General features: G+C 46.2%; 1 protein-coding gene across 8 annotated transcripts in view; it reads right to left on the bottom strand.

Annotated features, from left to right (window-relative positions):
- Nucleotides 1–5841: 5841 nt before the first annotated feature.
- LOC109901825 (kin of IRRE-like protein 3) overlaps nucleotides 5842–24023 on the bottom strand; it is a 50616-nt gene continuing 32434 nt past the window's right edge. The window contains exons 2-15 of one of the 8 annotated variants that reach the window (XM_031837975.1): nucleotides 22018–22170; nucleotides 21072–21221; nucleotides 18265–18422; nucleotides 15207–15357; nucleotides 14096–14201; nucleotides 13034–13182; nucleotides 12679–12806; nucleotides 11187–11313; nucleotides 10830–10930; nucleotides 9893–10091; nucleotides 8925–9032; nucleotides 8522–8658; nucleotides 8259–8378; nucleotides 5842–8062 (exon numbers count right to left, since the gene is read on the bottom strand). In XM_031837975.1, the coding sequence (XP_031693835.1) occupies nucleotides 7565–8062; nucleotides 8259–8378; nucleotides 8522–8658; nucleotides 8925–9032; nucleotides 9893–10091; nucleotides 10830–10930; nucleotides 11187–11313; nucleotides 12679–12806; nucleotides 13034–13182; nucleotides 14096–14201; nucleotides 15207–15357; nucleotides 18265–18422; nucleotides 21072–21221; nucleotides 22018–22170 (2285 nt within the window). In that variant the 3' untranslated portion in view covers nucleotides 5842–7564. The remainder of the gene's footprint in view (nucleotides 8063–8258; nucleotides 8379–8521; nucleotides 8659–8924; nucleotides 9033–9892; nucleotides 10092–10829; nucleotides 10931–11186; nucleotides 11314–12678; nucleotides 12807–13033; nucleotides 13183–14095; nucleotides 14202–15206; nucleotides 15358–18264; nucleotides 18423–21071; nucleotides 21222–22017; nucleotides 22171–24023) is intronic. The other 7 variants (XM_031837979.1, XM_031837976.1, XM_031837978.1 and 4 more) reach the window with 7 other exon arrangements.

Here is a 24023-nt window from a genome sequence, read left to right as displayed (position 1 = left end):
GACAAGCATACCCATGATGCTTGAAAACATGAAGTGTTACTCAGTGTTGTTGGATTTGCCCCAAACATAACTCTTTGTATTCGGGATATACACTACCATTCAAAAGTTTTGTCACTTAGAAATTTCCTTGTTTTTGAAACAAAAGCAATTTTTTTTTGTCCATTTAAAATGGCATCAAATTGATCAGAAACACAGTGTAAACATTGTTAATATTGTAAATTACTATTGAAGTTGGAAAGGCAGATTTTTTTTTTTATGGCCAGCATCCCTGAGTCGCCTCTTCACTGTTAACGTTTAGACTGGTGTTTTGCGGGTACTATTAAATTAAGCTGCCAGTTGAGGACTTGTGAGGTGTTTTTCTCAAACTAGACACTAATGTACTTGTCCTCTTGCTCAGTTGTGCACCAGGGCCTCCCACTCTTTCTATTCTGGTTAGATCCAGTTTGCACAGTTCTGTGAAGGGAGTAGTACACAGCATTGCACGAGATCTTCAGTTTCTTGACAATTTCTCGCATGGAATAGCCTTCATTTTCCAGAACAAGAATCGACTGGCGCGTTTCAGAAGAAAGTTATTTGTTTCTGGCCATTTTGAGCCTGTAATCGAACCCACAAATGCTGATGCTCCAGATACTCAACTAGTCTAAAGAAGGCCAGTTTATATTTGAATGAGCACAACAGTTTTCAGCTGTGGTAACATAATTGCAAAAGGCCTTTTATAATTATCAATTAGCTTTTATAAAATTATAAACTTCGATTAGCTAACACAACGTGCCATTGGAACACAGGAGTGATGGTTTCTGATAATGGGCCTATGTAGATATTCCATAAAAAATCTGCCGTTTCCAGCTACCATAGTCATTTACAACATTAACAATGTCTACACTGTATTTCTGATCAATTTTATGTTACTTTAATTAACAAAAACAATGTTTTGCTTTTGCGAACAAGGACATTTCCTAGTGACCCCAAACTTTTGAACGGTAGTGTGCATTTAATTTCTTTGGCACATTTTTTTCGCAGTTTTACTTTCGTGCCTTATTGCAAACAGGATGCATGTTTTCCAATATTTGTAGTATTTTTATTCTGTACAGGCTTTCTTCTTTTCAGTCTGTCATTTAGGTTAGTATTGTGGAGTAACTACAATGTTGGTGAGCCATCCTCAGTTTTCTCCTGTCACAGCCATTAAACTCTAACCGTTTTAAAGTCACCATTGGCCTCATGGTGAAATTCCTGAGCGGTTTCCTTCCTCTCTGGCAACTGAGTTTGGAAGGATGCCTGTATCTTTCTAGTGACTGGGTGTATTGATACACCATGCCCAAAGGGATACACCATTCCCAAAGGGATATTCAATGTCTGCTTTTTTTTAAACTCTTTTTATTTTATTTTTACACCCATCTACCAATAGGTGCTCCTCTGCGAGGCATTGGAAATCCTCCCTGGTCTTTGTGGTTGAATTTGTGTTTGAAATTCACTGCTCGGAATCTTACAATTATCTGTATGTGTGGGTTATACAGATGAGGCAGTCATTCAAAAATCATGTTAAACACTATTATTGCACACAGAGTGAATCCATGCAATTTGTGACTTGTTTTTATTCCTGAACTTTGAGTTTTTCCATAACAAAGGGTTTGAATACTTATTGACTCTAGACATTTCACCTTTTAATTTCTAAAAACATAAATCCACTTTATTATGGAATATTGTGCGTAGGCTAGTGACACAATCTCAATTTTAATACATTTTAAAATCAGAAAATAACAGAACAAAATGTGGAAAATGTCATAGGGTATGAATACTTTCAGGAGGAACTGACAAGATATTTGAGTGACCGCTCTAACAATGGAAGTACATGTCCTCAAAGATGAAAGGCAGGCAGGAGGAGGCGAGATCAGGTGGGACCATTCTAGCCAATGAGAGGGCCAATACGTGTGTTTGTGCACAACAGGCCATAGAGATAGATGTATGACTCACCTTGGAATCTGTGCTACTATAGTGTCTGTTCACACACGTATCAATGGTGCTTCCCATGCTATCTCTAGGGTTGGGCGGTATCCAGATTTCTATACCTTCATACTGTGCCATCCCGGGATACATGATATTACCAGCAGTGCAATTTATCTTATATTTGTGTGCCTGTGGATGTATTTCAAGGCCTACCTTCAAACTCACTGCCTCTTTGCTTGACACCATGGGAAAATCAACAGAAATCAGCCAAGACCTCAGAAAAAAAATGTGTAGACCTCCACGAGTCTGGTTCATCCTTGGGAGCAATTTCCAAACGCCTGAAGTTACCACGTTCATCTGTACAAACAATAGTACGGCAAGTATAAACACCATGGGACCACGCAGCCAGTATACACCTCAGGAAGGAGACGCGTTCTGTCTCCTAGAGATGAATACTTTGGTGCGACAAGTGCAACTCAATCTCCGAACAACAGTAAAGGACCTTGTGAAGATGCTGGAGGAAACCGGTACAAAAGTATCTATATCCACAGTAAAACGAGTCCTATATCGACATAACCTGAAATGCCGCTCAGCAAGGAAGGAGCCACTGCTCCAAAACTGCCATAAAAAAGCCAGACTACGGATTGCAACTGCACATGGGGACAAAGATCGTACTTTTTGGAGAATATCCTCTGGTCTGATGAAACAAAAATAGAACCGTTTGGCCATAATGACCATCATTCTGTTTTGGAGGAAAAAGGGGGAGGCTTGCAAGCCGAAGAACACCATCCCAACCGTGAAGCACGGGGTGGCCGCATCATGTTGTGGGGGTGCTTTGCTGCAGGAGTGACTGGTGCACTTCACAAAATAGATGGCATCATGAGGCAGGATAATGATATATTGAAGCAACATCTCAAGACATCAGTCAGGAAGTTAAAGCTTCCAAACGGACAATGACCCCAAGCAAAATGGCTTAAGTACAACAAAGTCAAGGTAATGAAGTGGCCATCACAAAGCCTTGACCTCAATCCTATAGAACATTTGTGTGTGAGCAAGGAGGCCAACAAACCTGACTCAGTTACACCAGCTCTGTCAGGAGGAATGTGCCAAGATTAACCCAATTTATTGTGGGAAGGCTACCTGGAACGTTTGACCCAAGTTAAAACAATTTAAAGGCAATGCTACTAAATACTAATTGAGTGTATGTAAGCTTCTGACCCATTGGGAATGAGATGAAAGAAATACAAGCTGAAATTAAAGTGGTAATCCTAACTGACGTAAGAGAGGAATTTTTACTAGGATTAAATGTCAGGAATTGTGAAAACCTGAGTTTAAATGTATTTGGCTAAGGTGTATGTAAACTTCTGACTTCAACGGTATTTCAAAGTGCAGTTTTCAGACCACAAAACTAATTTTAGACCACAGGGATCTTAGTTCAGGAGGGGATTGTCTCTGCTGCTGTTACCAAAAAGCTTGATCTTTTAAGCTAATGTTAGCCACTTACATTATTTCCAGGTTTTGCTAACTTGATAATGCTATTTGGCACATCTTAGTTAACTTAATAGTAATAAGATATCTAGCTGGCAAACAGTACATTTCCTGTAAATTGACCACCTCACTTAAAATGGAAATATGTACTTTTTTGGGTACCTGATCAAATTCACATAAATGTGAGTTATAGATTGATCATTCTGCTTGAAAGCAAGTCTAAGAAGCGGTAGACCTGTTCTATGTGGGCTATTTCTATGCTACTCGTTATTAAGTTTTGTTTTTGTGTCTCCAACTTTCCGTTTTGTATAACAGCATCAAACCACAAACAATATTCTTGGTTATGGAAAATGCTGTATATTTCACAGATGGTGCAATGATTCTCTGCACTATACTATCTTATTTTGTTTGTCACACAAACTGAAATGAGGCAATTATTTAGTTTTAGCAACCAGGAAATGGTGAAGCAGGAGTGAATCATCTCACAAAGCTCCTGTTTTCTTTGTTGTGCTTCTTTGTAAACAAGCACTTGACTGGCTCAAACAGCTGTTTTGTGAAACTAGTACATGTAGGCTTCATAGTGAAAAATAATTTAACGGGAAATTATGAATGCGATCTGCTTTATCTATTACCTAGTGCATAAGTTGAATGCAGATATTTATTTAAGAAGTACAAATATTCAAAAAACACTCAATTGGAAAATCATACCGAGCGTATTTCTAAATACCCCGGGATACCGTATACTGCTTAAACCTAGCTATCTCCATTTTAAAGTAGTCAATTTTCTTCTTCATTGGATGATCGCTCCCAACTCTCGAATCCCCACCCAGTTGACTAATTTAAAATAGTGGAAGCCCTCAATGTTAATGCCCATGATACAGGGGTTATATCTATGATGAGTCCTCTGTGAAAATAGGCACAACTCTGATATAAAGTTGTTTTGGGGTAAGTTGCAGAAAAGCCACATGCTTCCACTTATATCAGTACATTCGTAATAACCAAAGTATTACAACACGTATATTTGATCAAATAAGAGGCACGTAGCAAATTAGCAATAAAATGTTTGTTGACCAAATTCGACACCTCATGGACTTATTTTCGTGGACAGATTTTGACCAGAGTAAAACCTCTCGCTTCGCCTCTTCCTCTCTGAGGGTCAATGGGCACAGTGCAATTTGGAGGTTCCTATCAATTCCTATAGATGCTTGGCCATTTGACTCACATTAGTATTCTAGGAGAACTCAATATACAGGCTAGCTAAAATGGTCTCCATTTGCCAGTTGAGCTGAGGGTGATGCGGGTCTTCACTCCCCTACGCACGGCAGTTCAAGAAAATCAATTGGGTTTAGCTGTTTGCACGGAGCAACACAATGAGTTCTCACCCCTCTCAAACAGTGGACTTTTTATTGGACAATCCTGGTCCTGCTTTTAACTGTTCAGATTCTTCATTGGTTTTCTTTCACTCTCCATTTTGTCTTGTGTTTGTACATTTACTGTGACTTGAAAACCCAAAGATCTCCATTATGTTTGTAAATGATGAAGTGATTTTAATTGTTAAAGGTTGAAGATATATTTTTTTGTATTCCTCATTTTTATATAAAATATTTATGAATCCTAGACAATAAACATACTTTACCTGAATCTTCTGCATGTTAATTACCTCCATTTGTAATTGACCGATTCGTGTCTCTATAATTGTTTTAATTAGATTTATTTAACCTTTATTTAACTAGGCAAGTCAGTTAAGAACAAATTCTTATTTTCAATGACTGCCTAGGAACAGTGGGTTAACTGCCTGTTCAGGGGCAGAACGACAGATGTGTACCTTGTCAGCTCGGGGGTTTGAACTTGCAACCTTCCGGCTACTAGTCCAACGCTCTAACCACTAGGCTACCCTGCCGCCCCATAATATCTATTGCATAGTAAGTATTATGTGAGTCTATTGTGGGGCCATGTCCCTTTACACAGCAGCCTGTTGTGAATGTGGAGCTCTCATAGCACTCATCTCCTCCCTGCTGTGACGAGCATGTCTATCTGGAGATGAGATGTAACAAGAGACCGAGGTGACATGACAAGCTGATATTGTCACATTATACCTAGCTTTGTCACAGCAATATCCTGTTACCGGGGGAGCTGGGCGTGTGGGTGTAAGCAGGTGGATACACAGACAGTAGGAGATCTACAATCACATCTGTCTTCATTAAAAGCTACGCTCCACCACGGGAATAGGAGAATCAACATAGACAGCTCTTCTAATTTATGTATTCATCAACTTCGGTACATAAGCATCTTTGTTTGTACCTGTTCCCCCATGACACACACACAGCACACACATAACACACACACAGCACACACACTGCATCTCCTCACCTTGCCAACGTACAGTACAGTACTCAAACCACGCTGGTCTTTATCTGAAATGGTTTTATTTAAATATAAATATGTATACAAAGTTACAAGCAACAATAGCTCATTTTTAGCAAATAAAATCCTTAATACATTATTTTAAAAAACTAAATGAACCAAACCAACAAATGGCAATTAGTTGTGTTCCCAAAAAGCATAGTTCATCTTTCTGCATTCAGTGATTGATGAACAAACGGAACAGAAGGAGAGAAATTGTGGACCCAAATAAAATCAAGATATAGATTTATATATATATATAATATACAGATACTTTACAGTAAAGCAGCTTACAAGCTGTACATTAAGGCTTATATAAAATATAAAAATAAAGACGAGCGATGATCTTTTTTGAAATCACTTGGTTCACTTAGTGACGTTTGTTTTCCAATTGGGCCGACTGACCGGTAGCACGGCTCTCGACACAAAATGGCAGTACAGGGTTCCAGCAGTGTCCAGAACCGGAATGCAACTGAGCCAGGTGCAGTAAGCAGTCTCTCAAACAAGCATAATGGACATGGAAAAGAAATGCTGAAGAGTTTCACTAGACACATCATCTGCATGCAACAGAGAAAGAATGAGCCTTCTTCACCCCATTTGTACAGTTGATCTAGTCAGTATTTCAGGGTAGTACTTTGTTTTTGTAAACATATTGAAGCTACTTGATTGTGTCATAAAGACTGGAGTGTGGATGGTGTCTGAAGAGGGACAGTTTCACAAGTAGAACCCATCTTAGCCTGTTCAAGTTGAGACTGCACCTTGAGATTATTCAAGTTCAAGGTTGCCACCATTTTACAAACCACATTCTCTGATTGTTCTGGAAATAGCAATCTGGTAAACACAGAAGTAATACAGTACCCAGAGGAATTCATCTCTAACTCTTTCAATACACTGCTATGTACTGTAGCTCACCATCTTTGGGTTTTTCCATTTCCTTTTCTTGTCCTCCAGGGTAGAACGGTAACACACAGGCTGTCTCTCTATTAGGTGAAGGCCAGGATACACATTCTCTCCATACCTCACTCTGCTTTCACTCCCAGATAACCCACACCCAAGCCAAACTTATTGTTTTGTAGAACGGTTTATGGCTGCCATTGTGGAGCTCAGGCTTCTTTAAATGGATGGAGAGACACGAATGTGCTTAGAACTCCTTTCACATGCCGACAAACACCAAATGACCACAATGTGTTGACTTTTCTTTTTTTTTTAAATGAAGACGTCTGTATTTTTTATTTTGTTCATAGTCTGTTAGAAGTTCTATTTGTCTGAGGAGTCTGTTCTTTTTGAGAAATGTTAGCTAGGCTCCAACATCCAGTTAGTTTAGGCCACCCAAAGTCATGAGATGCTCCTGTCTGGTGATTTACAGTTTGCCTTCCTCCCATCCCCTCACTGGTAAAACAAAACCAGTGCCATGACAGAATAGCAGGCTCATCTCTGAAGTAGCAGACACTGTAGTAGATTATTTATTGATGGGGAATGTGAGTGGCACATCACAATCATTGACTCCATTGGGGCTCAATTGGGACCATTCAATCCCAGAATGACAACTGAATAACAAATAAGGAAGGCAATCCCGGTCACCTACATCTCCTTCCAAAACGTGTCCAGGAGAAGGACCAGCCATCCAGTTCTCTTTCCTCATGTTAGTCTGGCCACACTTCCTATAGAGATGACCAATGCTTCCCCTTTACATGGCCCTCCGTGCTCCACCCCCTGTTCCGTTGTCCAATCAGACGTGAGTCTGCATGCGTTGTGACGGCCGTCCGTAGTCGGACTGCTGGGAGGAGACCTGCGATGATGCATATGAGAAACGGGAGGAGCTAGACACCTTGCTGGCCTGGTCCGATTGATCGTAGGCGTCCACCTTCTCGTAGGAGGTGGGCTTGACGTAGCTGGTGAAGGCTCGGCCGTATGTGGTGGTGGTGGGCAGGTAGGCAGAGCCGCTGTAGACTGGGTCGGTGGGGTAGATGGCTCCGGGCTGGGCTGCCGCTGCCTGCTGCTGCTCGTAGGTGGAGCGGGCCCCTGTGGTGGTTGCGTAGCGGTGGGAGAAGTCGTAGATTCGGGGCTGTGTGGCTGCCACCACTGTGTGCTGGCCGTACAGCGGGCTGGGGGAGGGCAGCTGGGATGGTGTGTAGACAGGACGGGGGTTGGGCACGTAATCTGAGAAACCACTGCGGATCACCCGGTCCTCGTGAGCATGCACGTTGTAGTAGCCGTTAGTGGGGTCCTGAGGGGAGAGGAAATAACAACAAGGTGTTAAGCTGTTCAACCGCTTTTAAAGATACAGTATGTATATAGAGATTTCAGACTTTTTCAAAACACCCAGCAAAACAGCACATGCAACAAATGCTCAACAAATGTTTGCATTTTTTCCCATGCATGTATATTGTATAAACATTGTATAAGTGAGTGTTTCTCCTTACGGTTTTTACCTTGATGTCGGACCTCTCGTCCTCGTCCTCCTCCAGCAGGTCACTGTGTTCCGTCCGGGACGTCCCAGGAGACTCACTGCTGTTGGGGGCCTGAGGGGGAAACAACAGGCCCTACAATTACAAAGGTGGAACATCTTAGACTCAGACGAACATGAGCACAACAAAATGACTGTACTGTGTATCATCACATCATCACAGTAATATACATTATATATATCTGTTATATAAAGATGAAAAGGTATTTGAAAACCTACTGAAAGTGATTGAACGGAGGCATTTACCATCGGCTCCTTGACATCCTCCTCATCATCGTTGCCACGGGTAGCGTTGTGGTCGCTGTGCACAATCTGAACTCTGATGTCACTCTTTGAGAGGCGTGTGCACTTTTTACCTGTGAGGATTCAAAAGAGACAGGTGATTTAGAAACGATTCCAATAGTGCTTTTCATGCCTTTATAGAAAAGGATTTGATTGTGCTCCTTTCATGCATCGCTAAGGGTTGGGGTCAGTTCTATTTCAATTCCGTCAGTTCACATTGATTGAAAAATATTGAGTGAATGGTAATTTACTGAATGTCAATTCATTTCCTTGAATAGGGTGAATTGACATGGAATGTAGCCCAACCCCAGTATGGCCCATATCTGACCTTCGACCTCACCTTTTCCGGTGTGCCTGCAGCAGAGAGAGACCAGGGTGACGACACAGATAAGCAGGACACACCCTCCGCCCACTGCCGCCCCAATGATGATCATCATGGGCAGGGCCTCTGTGAGAAGAGAGAGGAAAAGAGAGAAGTGTCAGGATCTTGCTACTGATCAGAGACAGACAGGCAGGACTAGATCCAGTCTCCTATTCTAACGCCACTCTACTAATCCCCCCCCCCCCCAACTAATCTCTGCCAACGCCTGCTCCAATATAAATGCATCTGCAGTAAGTCTCATGGTCCCTCAGAAACACACACACACACTTAGAGTCCGCTGCGTCCCCACAGCCCCAGCTATTGTGTTTAATCTCTCTGGAAGAAGGGTAACAAGGCCTGACATGCAATGAAGCAATAGACAGTAATCTAATTAGAGATTCCAGGAGAGAGATACGGCGCACCACTCAACTCTCCTGAGACCCCGGCTGAGCTGCCTTGATGTAAATTGCTGGCGAGGACCTTATTTTTGGTGTCTACTGCAACAAAGTCCTTCCTTCCTTACCTCCGCCAACTCCAGTGTGCAGAGTGTGTGTTTGTGTGTGCATATGTGTGTGTGTGAGTAAGTAAATTGTGGTTTAAGTAAATTTGAAGAGGGTGGCTCTCACACACTTAGAGAGGGAGCTAAGGGACCGCCGGCGGTTCGGCCCTGGGACACCTGTGCCCTGATCTAATTGACTTTAGTCCCCGATCAATATCTATGTTATGGGCCCAATGTATTCATTAAGGCCCACCATCTGCTGATTAAATGATATTGATTAAAATAGTATTATTAAGATAAGCACTCAATTGGAGTTCTGCTTTGACCTCATCTAACCCCTCTCTCTTCCCAGCACCGTCTCTCCACAGTGCTCGTCTTAGTGATATTGGTCATTCTGACTGTGTGAGATGATAGATAATAAGGACCCCTGTCCAGTTCCTACCCGTACCTTGCTCCTTGAGGGTGACCAGCGCGGTGCCTGTACCGAAGCGGTTCCATGCGGTGCAGTTGTAGCGGAGTAGGAAGTCCTGGGCCAGGGTCTCAGACAGGACAAGGGAGGACAGGACCCCGTGGTCGCTGGTCACCGTCTGGACAGAGAAACGACCGGAGGAACCCGAGGAGAGGGTCACGTCTCCAAATGTCCACACCTAGTGAGAAAGATGGGAGATGAACAACAGGTGAGTGGCTAGCAGCGCTGTCAGAGCTCAGATCAACCACTACTTCCCATGCTTAGATCAATCCCTCTAACCAACCACCCTCCTTCCCTCTCTCTTTCCTTCTCTCTATTTTCCTCCCTTCTCCATCCACCTGGCTGACATTGCTAAGAGCCGTAGGTCTAAATTGCCTCCTACGTCTTGCCCTGGAGGTAAGCCCTGTCAGCCTCTAAGCCCTGCCAGACCTGTGAGGCTGTGTAAGATGCTCCTGTTGGTGCTGAAGCCTCTCTCCTGCTGCTAGGTAAGGTCAATGGGGTGCCTGCCTCTCACTCCCCCTCAGACCCTAATTATCCTCTGTCAGAGCTGCCCACGCACCCAGGGTCATCTGACGGGTCAGCCCACCGAGGCCTGATGGATGCAGCGCTAATTGAGCCATTTGGTTTGGCTGCAGCCTGCAGAAGCCCCCCCCCCCCCCCCCCCCCCCCCCCCTGTCTAGTTACCTTTCTGTTCTCTCTCCCTCATCCCCATTGAGTGGTGAAGGGATGATGTGTGTGTGTGTGTGAAGGTGGGGGGATTCCGTGTGTATTAAATGTGCACACGCTTGTGTGCGTGAGCACATGCACGCACGCACGCACGCAAGCAAGCACACACACACACACACACACACACACACACACACACACACACAACATTGAAACAGGAAAGACAGGAAAAGACAAGAGGCTCACTTACAATCTTGTCAGGCGGGGGGCTGTTTCCCACCAGGCACTCTAGCTTGCCCTTGGAGTGCTTGACAGCGTGCTGTGTGGCGTCCGCTGTAATGATAGGTGGGCCTGGAGAGAGAGAGAGAGAAAGTGTTTGTGTGAGAGAGTCGTGGGGGAGAGAAAGAGGGAGATTTTGAGACATTGACATTCATAGATGCATTGTCAGATGGTTGGCACATATGATGCTTGAGTAAACATTCTACATAGATAATACCAAACGTGCATCTTTAATATTCTACATCTAAAAGTCAACCAAAAACAACATGTTGAAAGTGATATTGAATTAGCCCTATTTTCAGACTATTGAGAATCATATGAGACTTACCGTTGACAGTGAGCGTGACGTCCCTCTCAGCCACCCCGATGCGGGGGACGATGGCTTTGCAGGTATACGTCCCAGCATCCTCCTGGGTGACAGCCTTCAGCTGTAGGGTGTTGCCATTACTGAGCACCTGGGGAGGGAGATGAGGGGTAGGAGGGAGAGGAGGGGAGGGAGAGGAGGGGTAGGAGGGAGAGGAGGGGAGGGAGAGGGGAAATCAGAGAGAGAGGGGTGGACAGGAGGGATAAGAGGAGAGGGAGGGGAGCGAGTGAGTGTCTTTTTAGCAGCAGTTCATTGGGGCAGTTGTTGCAGCAGAACGGATGTGGCCGTACGTACAGTCTCTCCAGCTCCTACACTCTGTTTCAGTTTAATTTAATGGTGGTGACAATGCTGTGGCTTTAATCCCAGACATGAAGCACTCCAGCCACTGCTGCTCTGACTCCAGCTACAGCCAGGCTCCTCTGGAGTGACCATGCTGCTGTGGAGATTGTCCTAATTAAAGGTTGCCGGCAGAGCATAACGTTATCATGGTGTGAGTGGGCCGTAGCCTTTAGAGGCTGCTACAGTTCCCTCTACACTTGCGCACTCGTTAGCTCATTGATCCCACCATTCCGTCAAGCTGGGATTAATCCATTTCCTCTCCCTCTACGCCCCTCCTCTCCCTCCCTCTGTCCTTTCACTCCCACTCTCCATTTTCTATTCAACCACAATTATTGAGTAACCTAATGAATCCATTACTGGTAGCTGTGTGAGGCGTGGTGGCCGCGGTGCGTGTGGATTAGAGAGCACTGCCTGTTCTTTTCTTCCGGAGAGCGTTGGTTCAGTCTGGGAGATGGAGATGACAGCGTGGCTTTTACAGCATCGCCTGCTGTCCTGGAGCTCTCTTCTCTTTAGCAGTGGCGTTTTTAGCAAAAGCTGCCTCTGAAATCCGATTAAACACCGGGAGAGGCTCCCTGGAGATAGAGCTGATAGTGTTGCCTGGGGTGGGGTGGGAGACCTTGAACCAGGATGACGCAAACTAAAGGTGGAACTGGGCTGTTTGTAAGCTACCTCACATATTCCTCCCTAGATCAAATCAAATCAAATAGATGTTCCTTGTGTTGTGTCTTGGTCCGGGTTGAGGAGCGGTTTGAGAAGCTGTTCTCGGAGTGGGATGTGAAATGTGTTGGCTGGTTTTTAACTAGTGTGTCTCAACTGTGGATGTGATTGATTTAGTGGTCACGTTGTTATGACAGAGTGTCACCTCCCCTGCTCTCAGCAGTGTGAGAACCTGACAGTCATCACATACACTGCCTCTGAAGGTTTAGCTCTGATGTCTGAGGGCTTTCTCTCATTACACACTTGCATCCGACACACGCACGCACGCACACACACACACACACACACACACACACACACACACACACACACACACACACACACACACACACACACACACACACACACACACACACACACACACACACAGTATAAGTATTGATTGAGGTACTTGTCTTACCACGCTTGAGCCCTGTTTGGTCCAGGCCAGGGTGAGGGGAGGGTTGCCTGTCCAGGTGCAGGTGAAGGCAGCGTCCATCCCAATGTCCACGTTCATGGGCTTGGGCTCCGACAGCAGCCTGGGACCAACTGTAGAGGAGCCCAGGACACCATCAGAACTAATAAAGCCCTTATTCACCATTCATTATGACTTTATCATATCCCCTAAGCCATTTTCAAAGCATAAAGCACATTACACAGTATCCTCCAAAGACACGATAACTCTTGTGACGAGGGTGGACATGTGTTCACAGACACACTACTCAGATTACACTATAGGCTACTAGTACTATGATACACTGATGTGCTCCACTCACATTGTACATCCACCAGGGTGCTGACGTTGGTGCTGCCCACTGAGTTGGACACCTCACAGGAGACAGGGTCTGTGAAGTACGAGTGGTCTACTGTCACTTCCAGGCTGTCCCCGTTCGCCTCTGAGATCGGGACTCCTCCCTTGGACCACCTGGACCACCAGATCACCACATCACATAGGGTTAGAATGTCAATTTCCCACATCACATAGGGTTAGAATGTCAATTTACCACATCACATAAGGTTAGAATGTCAATTTACCACATCACATAGGATTAGAAGGCCAATTTACCAGCTCACATAGGGTTAGAAGGTCAATATACCAGCTCAAATAGGATTAGAAGGTCAATATACCAGCTCACATAGGGTTAGAAGGTCAATATACCAGCTCATATAGGGTTAGAAGGCCAATATACCAGCTCACATAGGGTTAGAAGGTCAATATACCAGCTCAAATAGGATTAGAAGGCCAATATACCAGCTCACATAGGGTTAGAAGGTCAATATACCAGCTCACATAGGATTAGAAGGCCAATATACCAGCTCACATAGGGTTAGAAGGCCAATATACCAGCTCACATAGGGTTAGAAGGTCAATATACCAGCTCAAATAGGATTAGAAGGCCAATATACCAGCTCACATAGGGTTAGAAGGTCAATATACCAGCTCACATAGGGTTAGAAGGTCAATATACCAGCTCAAATAGGATTAGAAGGCCAATATACCAGCTCACATAGGGTTAGAATGTCAATTTACCACATCACATAGGGGTAGAAGGTCAATATACCATCTCACATAGGGTTAGAAGGTCAATATACCAGCTCACATAAAGTTGGAAGGTCAATTTACCACATCACATTGGGTTACAAGATCACTTTCGTTTACCAGAACATATTGGGTTACCATGTCACTTTGGGTCACTAGATAATTTTGAGTTGTGCCATAATGATAAAGTCCAAACTGTACCAACTAAAAGGATAATAGTTCCATAATAATGCAGTACACACTGACTCTATGAAAGAAATGAACCCAATAAAGTGTAGGCTGAGGTGCTGTTTTTTACCTGTATCCTGTAATCTCAGGGTTGGCAGAGGCAGAGCAGATGAACAGAACCTTGGCTCCCTCCATGACAGTCTGGGGCTGGACGGACAGGGTCACTGATGGGGGGTCTGCAGGATGGAGGGGAACATTACTGAGAGGTGAACATAGTATGTGTCATATCTATCACTATGGAGGTGGCACGACTTCCACCGAAGTTGGTTCCTCTCCTTGTGCACATGATTTCTGGTGCGCGTCGGGTTTGTACCCATATTGGTTATTTCTTTATGCCGTTGGTTTTTGTATTAAACTGCTCCGGCTATTACCTAGTTCTGCTCTCCTGTGTCTGACTTCCCTGCCACCAGTTACTCACTCCTTTACAGGAGGATTCTACAGTATATGAAGGCTGAATATGTGTCAGTCAAGGGAGAAGGAACAGGACAGCAGCACTAAAGGAAGCTCTGTGAACACTGGAGGTATGTGTCACTGAGCTAGGACCTATATGAAGGCGTGTGTTTGTCACAGAGAGGTTGGTGTATGAATCATTGAAGGGTGAGCGAGTGCATGTGCAGGAAGGCAGAACTAACCACTCTTCCATTAACTCTAAAGTGGTGCTGGGTGAAATGTATTTATTCAACCAAAGCCCTCAACTAATGCCTAAATTATATAAATAAATATATTATAGATGATATATGTGTATAGGCTACTACCTTGTCATTATTGGCAGTATATTTGTCACTATAAACTTTACCTATAGGACTATGTCCCAATATCCACACTAGCATCCACAATAGCATACTGGTGTCCATGGACAATACATCAGTACATACTAAGTAGTATGCAAGTGTGATAGTTGGTAGTTGAATGCATTTAACTCTGAGTTCTCCGTCCTCTGACAGAGTGTTGTACCCAAGGTGTGTCCCCATCACTAGGATGAGGGCACTATAGAGGGTTGTACCCGAGGTGTGTTCCCATCACGCGGGACGAGGACACTACGGAGTTTCGTACCCGATTGTGTCCCCATCACTGGGATGAGGACACTACAGAGTGTTGTACCTTAGGTGTGTTCCCATCACTGGGAAGAGGACACTACGGAGTGACTGTAGGGGACACTAAGTGTCACTGAGGACACTCACGCTGGACGTTGATGGTGACGGAGGTCTGGAGTCCGGCGGGGGCGGCGGGGTTGAGGACGCGACAGGTGTAGGTACGGCCAGAGTCCTTGTCCTCCGGCACCACAGGAAGCATACTGACAGCCAGTTCCCTCTTCCCATCCTCCATCCGCGTCTAGGAGAGACAGACCAGAGACATGGAGACAAGACATCTACGATGTTTACTGTACATCTCAATGGCCAAGACAGACCAGAGACAAGACATCTACGATGTTTACTGTACATCTCAATGGCCAAGACAGACAAGAGACAGCTGTTAAACATGCAGAGGGAGATATGAGTCCTTATTTCCCCTCTTGGGTTACATCCATGAATTCATATATTTTGGTCTCTAAAGAGACAAAGTGTTTTAAGTAGGGAAGTAAGGTTTAGAATAAGTGTAGCCTCATGTAAGGCCCTGCTGAGTCTTCCCCCTCTGCGTGTCTGTGTGACACTGCGGGACCTATCTTTCTGACGTGTGAGGCATTCAAATTGCCATCCAGTCCATTGGCATGGCAGTTAAATCATATACTTTATGATGCGCCTGGGGATATGTGCTGTTCCCACATTTCTGAGAGTGCTCCCAGTCAGCGCTCCTTGTTTGTCATCATCTTTGAGATCTATTTATTGCTCACAGGAATCAATACGCCTAAGTGAGGAAAGGGGTAGATTCTGGAGATATCGCCCGTCGCTTTCGAAGGACACACACACACACACACACACACACACACACACACACACACACACACACACACACACACACACACACACACACACACACACACAGTGCTGTCAGACAGTGTTCAGTAATGGCAGAGGTGTCTGTGTCTGTATTTCTGGGCTTAGCCACAAGGAGGGGGGGCTGGGGGGGGGGGGGGGTTGTCTCACAGGCAGCTCTGGAAAAGGGCAAGAGCAGAGCAGAGCCCATTCCCTGGATGGACGGACAAACAGACAGCTGAATCAATGAATCACTTCCTCAGCCAGACACACAAAAAGCATTTTTACGCTAGATCGAGTCGCATCACTCCCTGTCACCACCCCTCACTCTGCCCCAAGCCACCTCTCCCCCTCTCTACCTCCCCCTCACCTACTCTAGCCTTCCTTCTAAAAGCACCCGTCTTCTTTCTTTCTTCCTTTCTTTCTTTCTTTCAGTGAACTGTATCTCAGTATCTCCCACCCTTCTTTATTTTACTCCCACTCTCTCCCTATCTCTTCCTCTCCACTCCTGTCCCCCTCCTTTTCTCTAGTCTCCTTAAATGTGTCATTTAGCATAGTTTAGCGTGGTCAGAGAGCATGACAAATGTGAGTCTTTCCCGACTGCGGCTGGTTCACGCTCTGGCGCGTCCCCCCATTGTGTTTTGGCATTGTTGTGGGTGATTTCTCCTCAGCAGAAATTCTACTGTATCAAATGCTCATGCCTGTCTGAGCTTTGGCATGCTCCAGTTATGCTGTAGTGTCAGTGCATTAGAGTGCAAGGGGAGGGGGAGTAGGGGAGAGAGGAGGGGGGTTCAGGTATGAGTTAAAAGGGGGAGGGCGACTGCAGAGAGGGAGGTAGGGAGAGAAAGAACAGGTCCTGAGAGAGAAAGAGGGAGGAATAGAAAAGAAAATGAAGAAAATAGAGAGAAAACAGAGAAACGGAAAAGGAAGAGTTGGCTGAGAGATAGTTGCTGCATTTTGAGTAGCTGCTGTACCTTGCCTTACCTGCTTGGATGGGCTCTGCTGTACCTTGCCTTACCTGCTTGGATGGGCTCTGCTGTACCTTGCCTTACCTGCTTGGATGGGCTCTGCTGTACCTTGCCTTACCTGCTTGGATGGGCTCTGCTGTACCTTGCCTTACCTGCTTGGATGGGCTCTGCTGTACCTTGCCTTACCTGCTTGGATGGGCTCTGCTGTACCTTGCCTTACCTGCTTGGATGGGCTCTGCTGTACCTTGCCTTACCTGCTTGGATGGGCTCTGCTGTACCTTGCCTTACCTGCTTGGGTGGGCTCTGCTGTACCTTGCCTTACCTGCTTGGATGGGCTCTGCTGTACCTTGCCTTACCTGCTTGGGTGGGCTCTGCTGTACCTTGCCTTACCTGCTTGGATGGGCTCTGCTGTACCTTGCCTTACCTGCTTGGATGGGCTCTGCTGTACCTTGCCTTACCTGCTTGGATGGGCTCTGCTGTACCTTGCCTTACCTGCTTGGATGGGCTCTGCTGTACCTTGCCTTACCTGCTTGGATGGGCTCTGCTGTACCTTGCCTTACCTGTTTGGATGGGCTCTGCTGTACCTTGCCTTACCTGTTTGGATGGGCTCTGCTGTACCTTGCCTTACCTGCTTGGATGGGCTCTGCTGTACCTTGCCTTACCTGCTTGGATGGGCTCTGCTGTACCTTGCCTTACCTGCTTGGATGGGCTCTGCTGTACCTTGCCTTACCTGCTTGGATGGGCTCTGCTGTACCTTGCCTTACCTGCTTGGATGGGCTCTGCTGTACCTTGCCTTACCTGCTTGGATGGGCTCTGCTGTACCTTGCCTTACCTGCTTGGATGGGCTCTGCTGTACCTTGCCTTACCTGCTTGGATGGGCTCTGCTGTACCTTGCCTTACCTGCTTGGATGGGCTCTGCTGTACCTTGCCTTACCTGCTTAAATGGGCTCGGCTGTAACCTGCCATGGCCTGCTTGGATGGGCTCTGCTGTACCTTGCCTTAACTGCTTGGATGGGCTCGGCTGTAACCTGCCATGGCCTGCTTGGATGGGCTCTGCTGTATCTTGCCTTACCTGCTTGGATGGGCTCGGCTGTAACCTGCCATGGCCTGCTTGGATGGGCTCTGCTGTATCTTGCCTTACCTGCTTGGATGGGCTCTGCTGTACCTTGCCTTACCTGCTTAGATGGGCTCGGCTGTAACCTGCCATGGCCTGCTTAGATGGGCTCGGCTGTACTCTGCTGTGCTGTGCTGGTGTTGTGTGGGTGTTAGTGGATCCTGATGAGGTTGGGCATGGCCCTGCTCTCTCTAACCTGCCCTGGCCCGACCTGTTATCTGATTGTGCTGTAGTCTTTCTGTACCTTGGAGTATATGGCCGTGTCCATGACCTCTCCGTCTCTGTACCAGGTGATCTCGGCGGCAGGCTTGGCCCCCGAGGCGCGGCAGGTGAGGTTGTAGGGTGTGTGGGCCTTCACACGTATGATAGGACCCCCCTCCACCACCGGGTCTGTGGGGGGAACTACAGGGAGAGAAGGAGGAAACACAACGCATTCATTTTAGAGGAGAGAAACAACCCACCGAACTGAAAGCTCCTTTTACAGCACACAGTACACTTCTGAATGAGAGGAACATCTAGTGAGATTAATGTGATGTGTTAACGCTGCATCAATTCATCCACTGCACACAGAGAAAACAATATCCTTTCATCATCATGTTGGTTCACGAGGTGTGTTTCTACTTTGTAGACTGGAATGGAAACCGACAACATTTGGCTTTGAGAAGAAAAAAACAGAAGAGCTATTTAATTTTCCTTCTTAACATTGAGACTGGCATTAGTTCTCTTTTACTCCCACTGCTGCCCAGTGATGTTTCATCTGAATTGCTTATTTGTTCATTTATTTGCATGGTTTCGCACACGCTGCCACCCCTGATGAAGGCGTCTATCTCCCCAGGCAATAACGGCAGGCGTAAACAGCAGCAGGCCTGCGCCCCGGTCTATCTATCTCTCTCTCTTGCTCCCTCCGCTGAACCAATTTCTGTGTGTGTATCTGAATTGTCAAAGGTCCTTCCGCCACCGCGGCCCGGACACTAATGGAATCCGAGTGCTAGGTGATTTTAATTTCCATGCCGATTCCCTTGGCCGCTCTCCCGCCGTTGACTCCTTTGAATGCGCCGGATTGCTTTGGTCTCATCTGGCTGCATTGACTTACACACACACACACACACACACACACACACACACACACACACACACACACACTTCAAGACCCGGTGTATCTGTGTTCTCGAAACAGGCCTACACACACACCCCGGTCCCTGCTTGATTTGTTCCTGTCATAATGCGGATATTCTACAAGGCTAGAGGAAACAACATCTACCGCCGTTTCTGTCCACAAAGGCTAAGGTCAGTGTGACTGCGGAGGTGGCTCACGCTCACGCTAACCAATCACATGATCAACCTTTCATTTGCTGCCTTTTCTTCTCTCCCTCGTCTCGCTGTTTACAAAACGCTCACAAAATGACAGAAACAAGCAGGGCAGTGGGGAGACAGTACAGTAGCCTAGCCAAGTTGTTGGTGCATAGAGCTGAGGCTCCAGTGTCTTCTGTAACTGTCTCTCTGCTTTCTTGGGTGTATTTGCCAGATCATCAGAGAGACGCTCAGTAAAGACTAATGAATTTGCTGCTGCCTGTTCCCCCATCGGCCACCAGGTGCCAGCAGTGTTTCACTGTCTGGGAGTCCCACGAGGGGCCTCTCTCTCTCCTCTCACCCCCCTCCGACATACCTCTCTCCACCACCACCCTCCTCTCCCCACCTCTGGATGCCTGGTGAATATGTAGATCACTCACTTTGCGTTAATGTAAAAGCTGCCCCACGGTTGACAAATATTGTGACTCACTGTAAAATGTGCTAACTGTGCAGAACTTGACTTTTAAGTGTCCATGCAAGTCATTTGTGACTGCAGCAATCACATTATCCTAGACTTCCACAGTCTTGATTATCGATACTGAAGGGAAAACCATTTTTTTTGCTGGCTCTGTTGGGTTTGAAAAATATTTACAGGGCTGATATACGGCAGTAAGTACATTTTACAGGTGTTATTTGTGAAAGTTGATAACAGCAGGTGATGTCATAAACAGTCCCAAGACATAGAAACCGTGAGCATTTTAAGTGTGTGTGTGTGTGTGTGTGTGTGTGTGTGTGTGTGTGTGTGTGTGTGTGTGTGTGTGTGTGTGTGGTACAAGTTCTGATGGGCTGGTACTTTTCAAAAACAGGTAACACCTCTGACGTGTATGTGTGTGTGTTCATCCCTCCAGTACAAGGTCAAAACATATTTTAATCCCAATTTTTCTAAATGGAATATCATTTCACGGCAGTGGATGCACAGAGGTTAGTGTGTGTGTGTGTGTGCCTCTGAGTGTGTGCCTGTGTGTGTTTGTTGTAGCATAAATAGGACAAGCAAATTGTAAGGGATTTGAGGACACATTAAGCAGTTACTTTGACATAGTGACTTGCGTTCTCCGTCACACGGTCAGAGTTAAGTCCAGAACAGCAGGGCTGACATGGAGCATAACATATTAAAGAGCTTTGCAGTCCCCTGGCACCAGCCTTCCTCTCTCTCTGTGCCATCTGAACAGATAGGGAGGGAGGGAGGCACACTGCTGCTGATGGGGAGAGGATGGACAGATGTCTGCAATGATCCGCTACTGGGCATCTGCACTGGGGACTAACATGGCCTTGATGGAATTATGGGGAAGTGTGTCTGTGTGTGGCAATGTGTATCTGTGTGTCCTGTTCTAATCTCAGTGTAGACCAATTAAGTAGTGGATGTGACCTTTGGGTGCACTGGGGCTAACTACTGAAAGCAGCAAATCACTATAATCATAATCTTTCATGCCATCATAGCGGCCTGGCTAAAACAGGCTTGGAAGTCCTAAACCCCAAAAAAGGGATCTCGCAACCACATATACGCACACACACACAAACACACATGGACACTTTATGTATATATTATTGTGTGTCAGAACCATAATGAAGATGGGTGCCTGACAATCTCCCTCTGTCGAGCCAACCTGCAGGTTTTGGCTGGAGGGCTGTTGTGCGGATCAGGGTGTGTGTTTCCCTGTGTGTGCCCATTTGTGGTGTGTGTGCAGCAGCTGTGTATCTTACCTAGAACAGTGAGCTTGGCTCGGTGGGAGCGCAGTCCGGCCTGCGTAGCCTGACACTCGTACACGGCGTCATCCGCCAGCTCTGCCGAGTCGATCATCAAGCTGTGCTCACCTGATAGCGGGTCGCCCATTAAGGAGTAGCGTGTCCACCCTGCATTAAGCCAACACAAGGAATACAGAGAGTCAGAGAATGGGAAAGAAAACAAGAAAACAAACCCAACAATCAACAGCAGAACAACAAACCCAAACCGGAATGAAAAGACTGCAAAATGAGCAGACTCACGCCACAAACAAACGCCAAGGGCCTGTAAGACATAAATGGAAATGGTGCTGCACCACCCCCGGTTAAGCACTGAGCCGTTCCGTTGGCTGAGCAGCGTGGGACTGGCTAGGGGAAGGCAGCAGCTACATGCGAGACGGGGGCGTGAGGCAACTGACTGTCCTTTAAAGCACAGACAAAATCAAGATGTAGTGTCTAAGGTCAACCCCGAGCCTCATCCCCCTTCCCACTAGTCCAGAACACAGCTAAATGTCAGCGTGTGACACCAGCCAATTGATTATTCACCTTGGTACAGAAGCCTCAAAATGCTAAACAACAAATTAAACGCTCTTTGTCTGTTTGAGGTAGAAAGGCTGTCTGCAGTATATTTGTTTCTCTCCACCTCCATTAATTTGAGTAGACAGACAGACAGAGAGCCAAGGCTTCCTAATGAGACCATTAATTGATCGGGGGGGAGAGAGAGAAGTAGGGGAGCGAGAGTGTGAGAGAGAGAAAGACAAAGAGAAAGAGAGAGATGGGGAGACAGAGAGAGAGGGGGGGAGACAAAGAGGGGGGGGGGGGGTCAGAGAGAGAGAGAGGGAGTCCGAGAGATAGAGTGGGAGACAGAGAGAGTGAGGGGGGAGACAGAGAGAGAGACACACAGAGAGATTTTGGTCAGATCAGATACCTGGCAGATCTCTCTCTCCACCCAGCGCCAGGCCGTCTTTGGTCCACTGCACCATTCCCCGGTACCCCACGATAACACAGGGCAGAGTCACCGATTGGCCAGACACCACTACCTGGTCTTGGGGCTGCTGGGAAAAGTAGGCTGCTTGGGTAGCTGTTGGAAGAACGGGGGAGGTTTGATGAGTAACATGTAATGATATAGTCTAATAGCATTACTTGAGCCAAATGCATGGCCATATTTAGCCTGGCCCCATAATGGACTGGCCTGTTCATTCTGTTGTTTACGTGTTGCCATGTTGTTACATGGGGTGGATGGAGGAGGCTGAAAATATGTATTTTCCCTTTGAAATGGTTGCTGAGCTGGGCAGGAAGAGTCAGCTGCCTCATGACTTATTTAACTCTTTCCCCAGACCATATGGCAGCCCCCGCGTGGTGACACGAAACAGGCACACCGCGGAGGAGAGAAATATGCCACTCTTTGGGGGAGCTTTTTGTTTAAATGGATGTTAAACAATCAAAACTCCATTAAGTGTCCCAGGGGAAGCATCAGTCTGAGCCTGCTCAACGTCAACCAAGACACCTGCCTCTGTCTGTTCCATTGCTGTGTTAAGGATGGGACACACACACCGAACATACACACACACGGAAAGCTGTTGGCTCGCCTTCACTCACACACACTGGAATACTCAACCACACTCACAACACACACCACTTGCGTCGCAACATACACCTGCACAAACACACACACACACACAAAGTTTGAATACGACTCCTTGTTTCCCCCTGTTTGTGCCACGATGCTGGAGATTGAATATTACAAACCCAACTGGCAGAAGAAGAAGATGGCTCCCCTCCAGAGGTAGAGCTAAACCATTGGGGGAGATATGAAGAGAGGAAGGGGCTGAGAGAGAACAGATTTGGTTGGCTTTATCTTTCCTTTCCCTTAAAAGAAAGAACCTTACTTTGTTTTTTAAATGCTCTTTCTCTTTCTCTTTCTCTCTCTCTCTCTCTCGCTCTCTCTCTCTCTCTCTCTCTCTCTCTCTCTCTCTTTCAATAGGAGAATGGGGGGGAGCCAGGGGGAAGATAAAGAGGGGTCTATTCACTCAGTGCTAAGCTCCTCTCCAATGGTTCTCTGGGTGGGAGTGCTTAAACAGACAGGCTGGGGGGGGGACTCTCCTGGGGAAAGAAAAGCCGGTGAAAGGAGGGCAACATACGGCGGCCAGAGACGCGCTATTGTCCTCTTGTCCCTCTCTTTTAATAGGCCTCTTCATTTCCAATCAATCCTGCTAAATGCAAGTTTAATAGCTTTTCAATAGCAGATTTTTCCCCCCGAGGGAAGCTAGGATTTTCTCTCTCCTTCTCAACCCGCTCACCCCTCTCCTCTCTCTCACTCCATCATTCTCTCTAGCTTTTCTTTCTTTTCAAAAGGGTGCTTCCGAGGTTGGTTGGCGGTGTTTGTTCCCTACTCAATTATCCACTTCATCTAGGGATGGACCAGGACCACTGACTGAACCCTGTTCTTCTCTTCCTCCCCCACTTCCCTAACCTCCCTCCCTCCAGTATAATCAGACCTGCCAAACAGTTAGCCCATCAGGAACGTGAGTTCTCCATGGCTCAAGCCTTGCAGCTTGCAGCTCTCCTAACACCTACTGCTTTCCCACGTCTGCCCAAGCTCTCTCCTCCTTTCTTCTCCTTTTAGGATGAGAAAGATGGAGAAATGGAGAGAATCATGTATAATAGCAGTGAATATCACCAGGAAAGTCCACTAAACCCAATTCCCTTCATATTGCTAATGTCTTTAAATAAGCATATCAATCTGTTTGTGTATGTGTCTGTGTCATAGACTGCAGATCAAAAGAGTCCAATTTGAGTGTCAATGAGCAGTGAAATGTTTTCATGCTCAGGCTATTAAGCATTTGGTAAAGGCTGGCATTTTCTAGTCATGCCTTCAAAACTGCTGCTTTTATAGGCTGTCTGTCCCTAATGTTCGTTTTTTTATTTTTAGCT

The sequence above is a fragment of the Oncorhynchus kisutch genome, linkage group LG13 (assembly GCF_002021735.2).
Source record: "Oncorhynchus kisutch isolate 150728-3 linkage group LG13, Okis_V2, whole genome shotgun sequence".
In the NCBI taxonomy this organism is placed as follows: Eukaryota; Metazoa; Chordata; class Actinopteri; order Salmoniformes; family Salmonidae; genus Oncorhynchus; species Oncorhynchus kisutch.
Note: the sequence above shows the minus strand (reverse complement) of the source record. Positions and strands in the feature narration are given on the sequence as shown.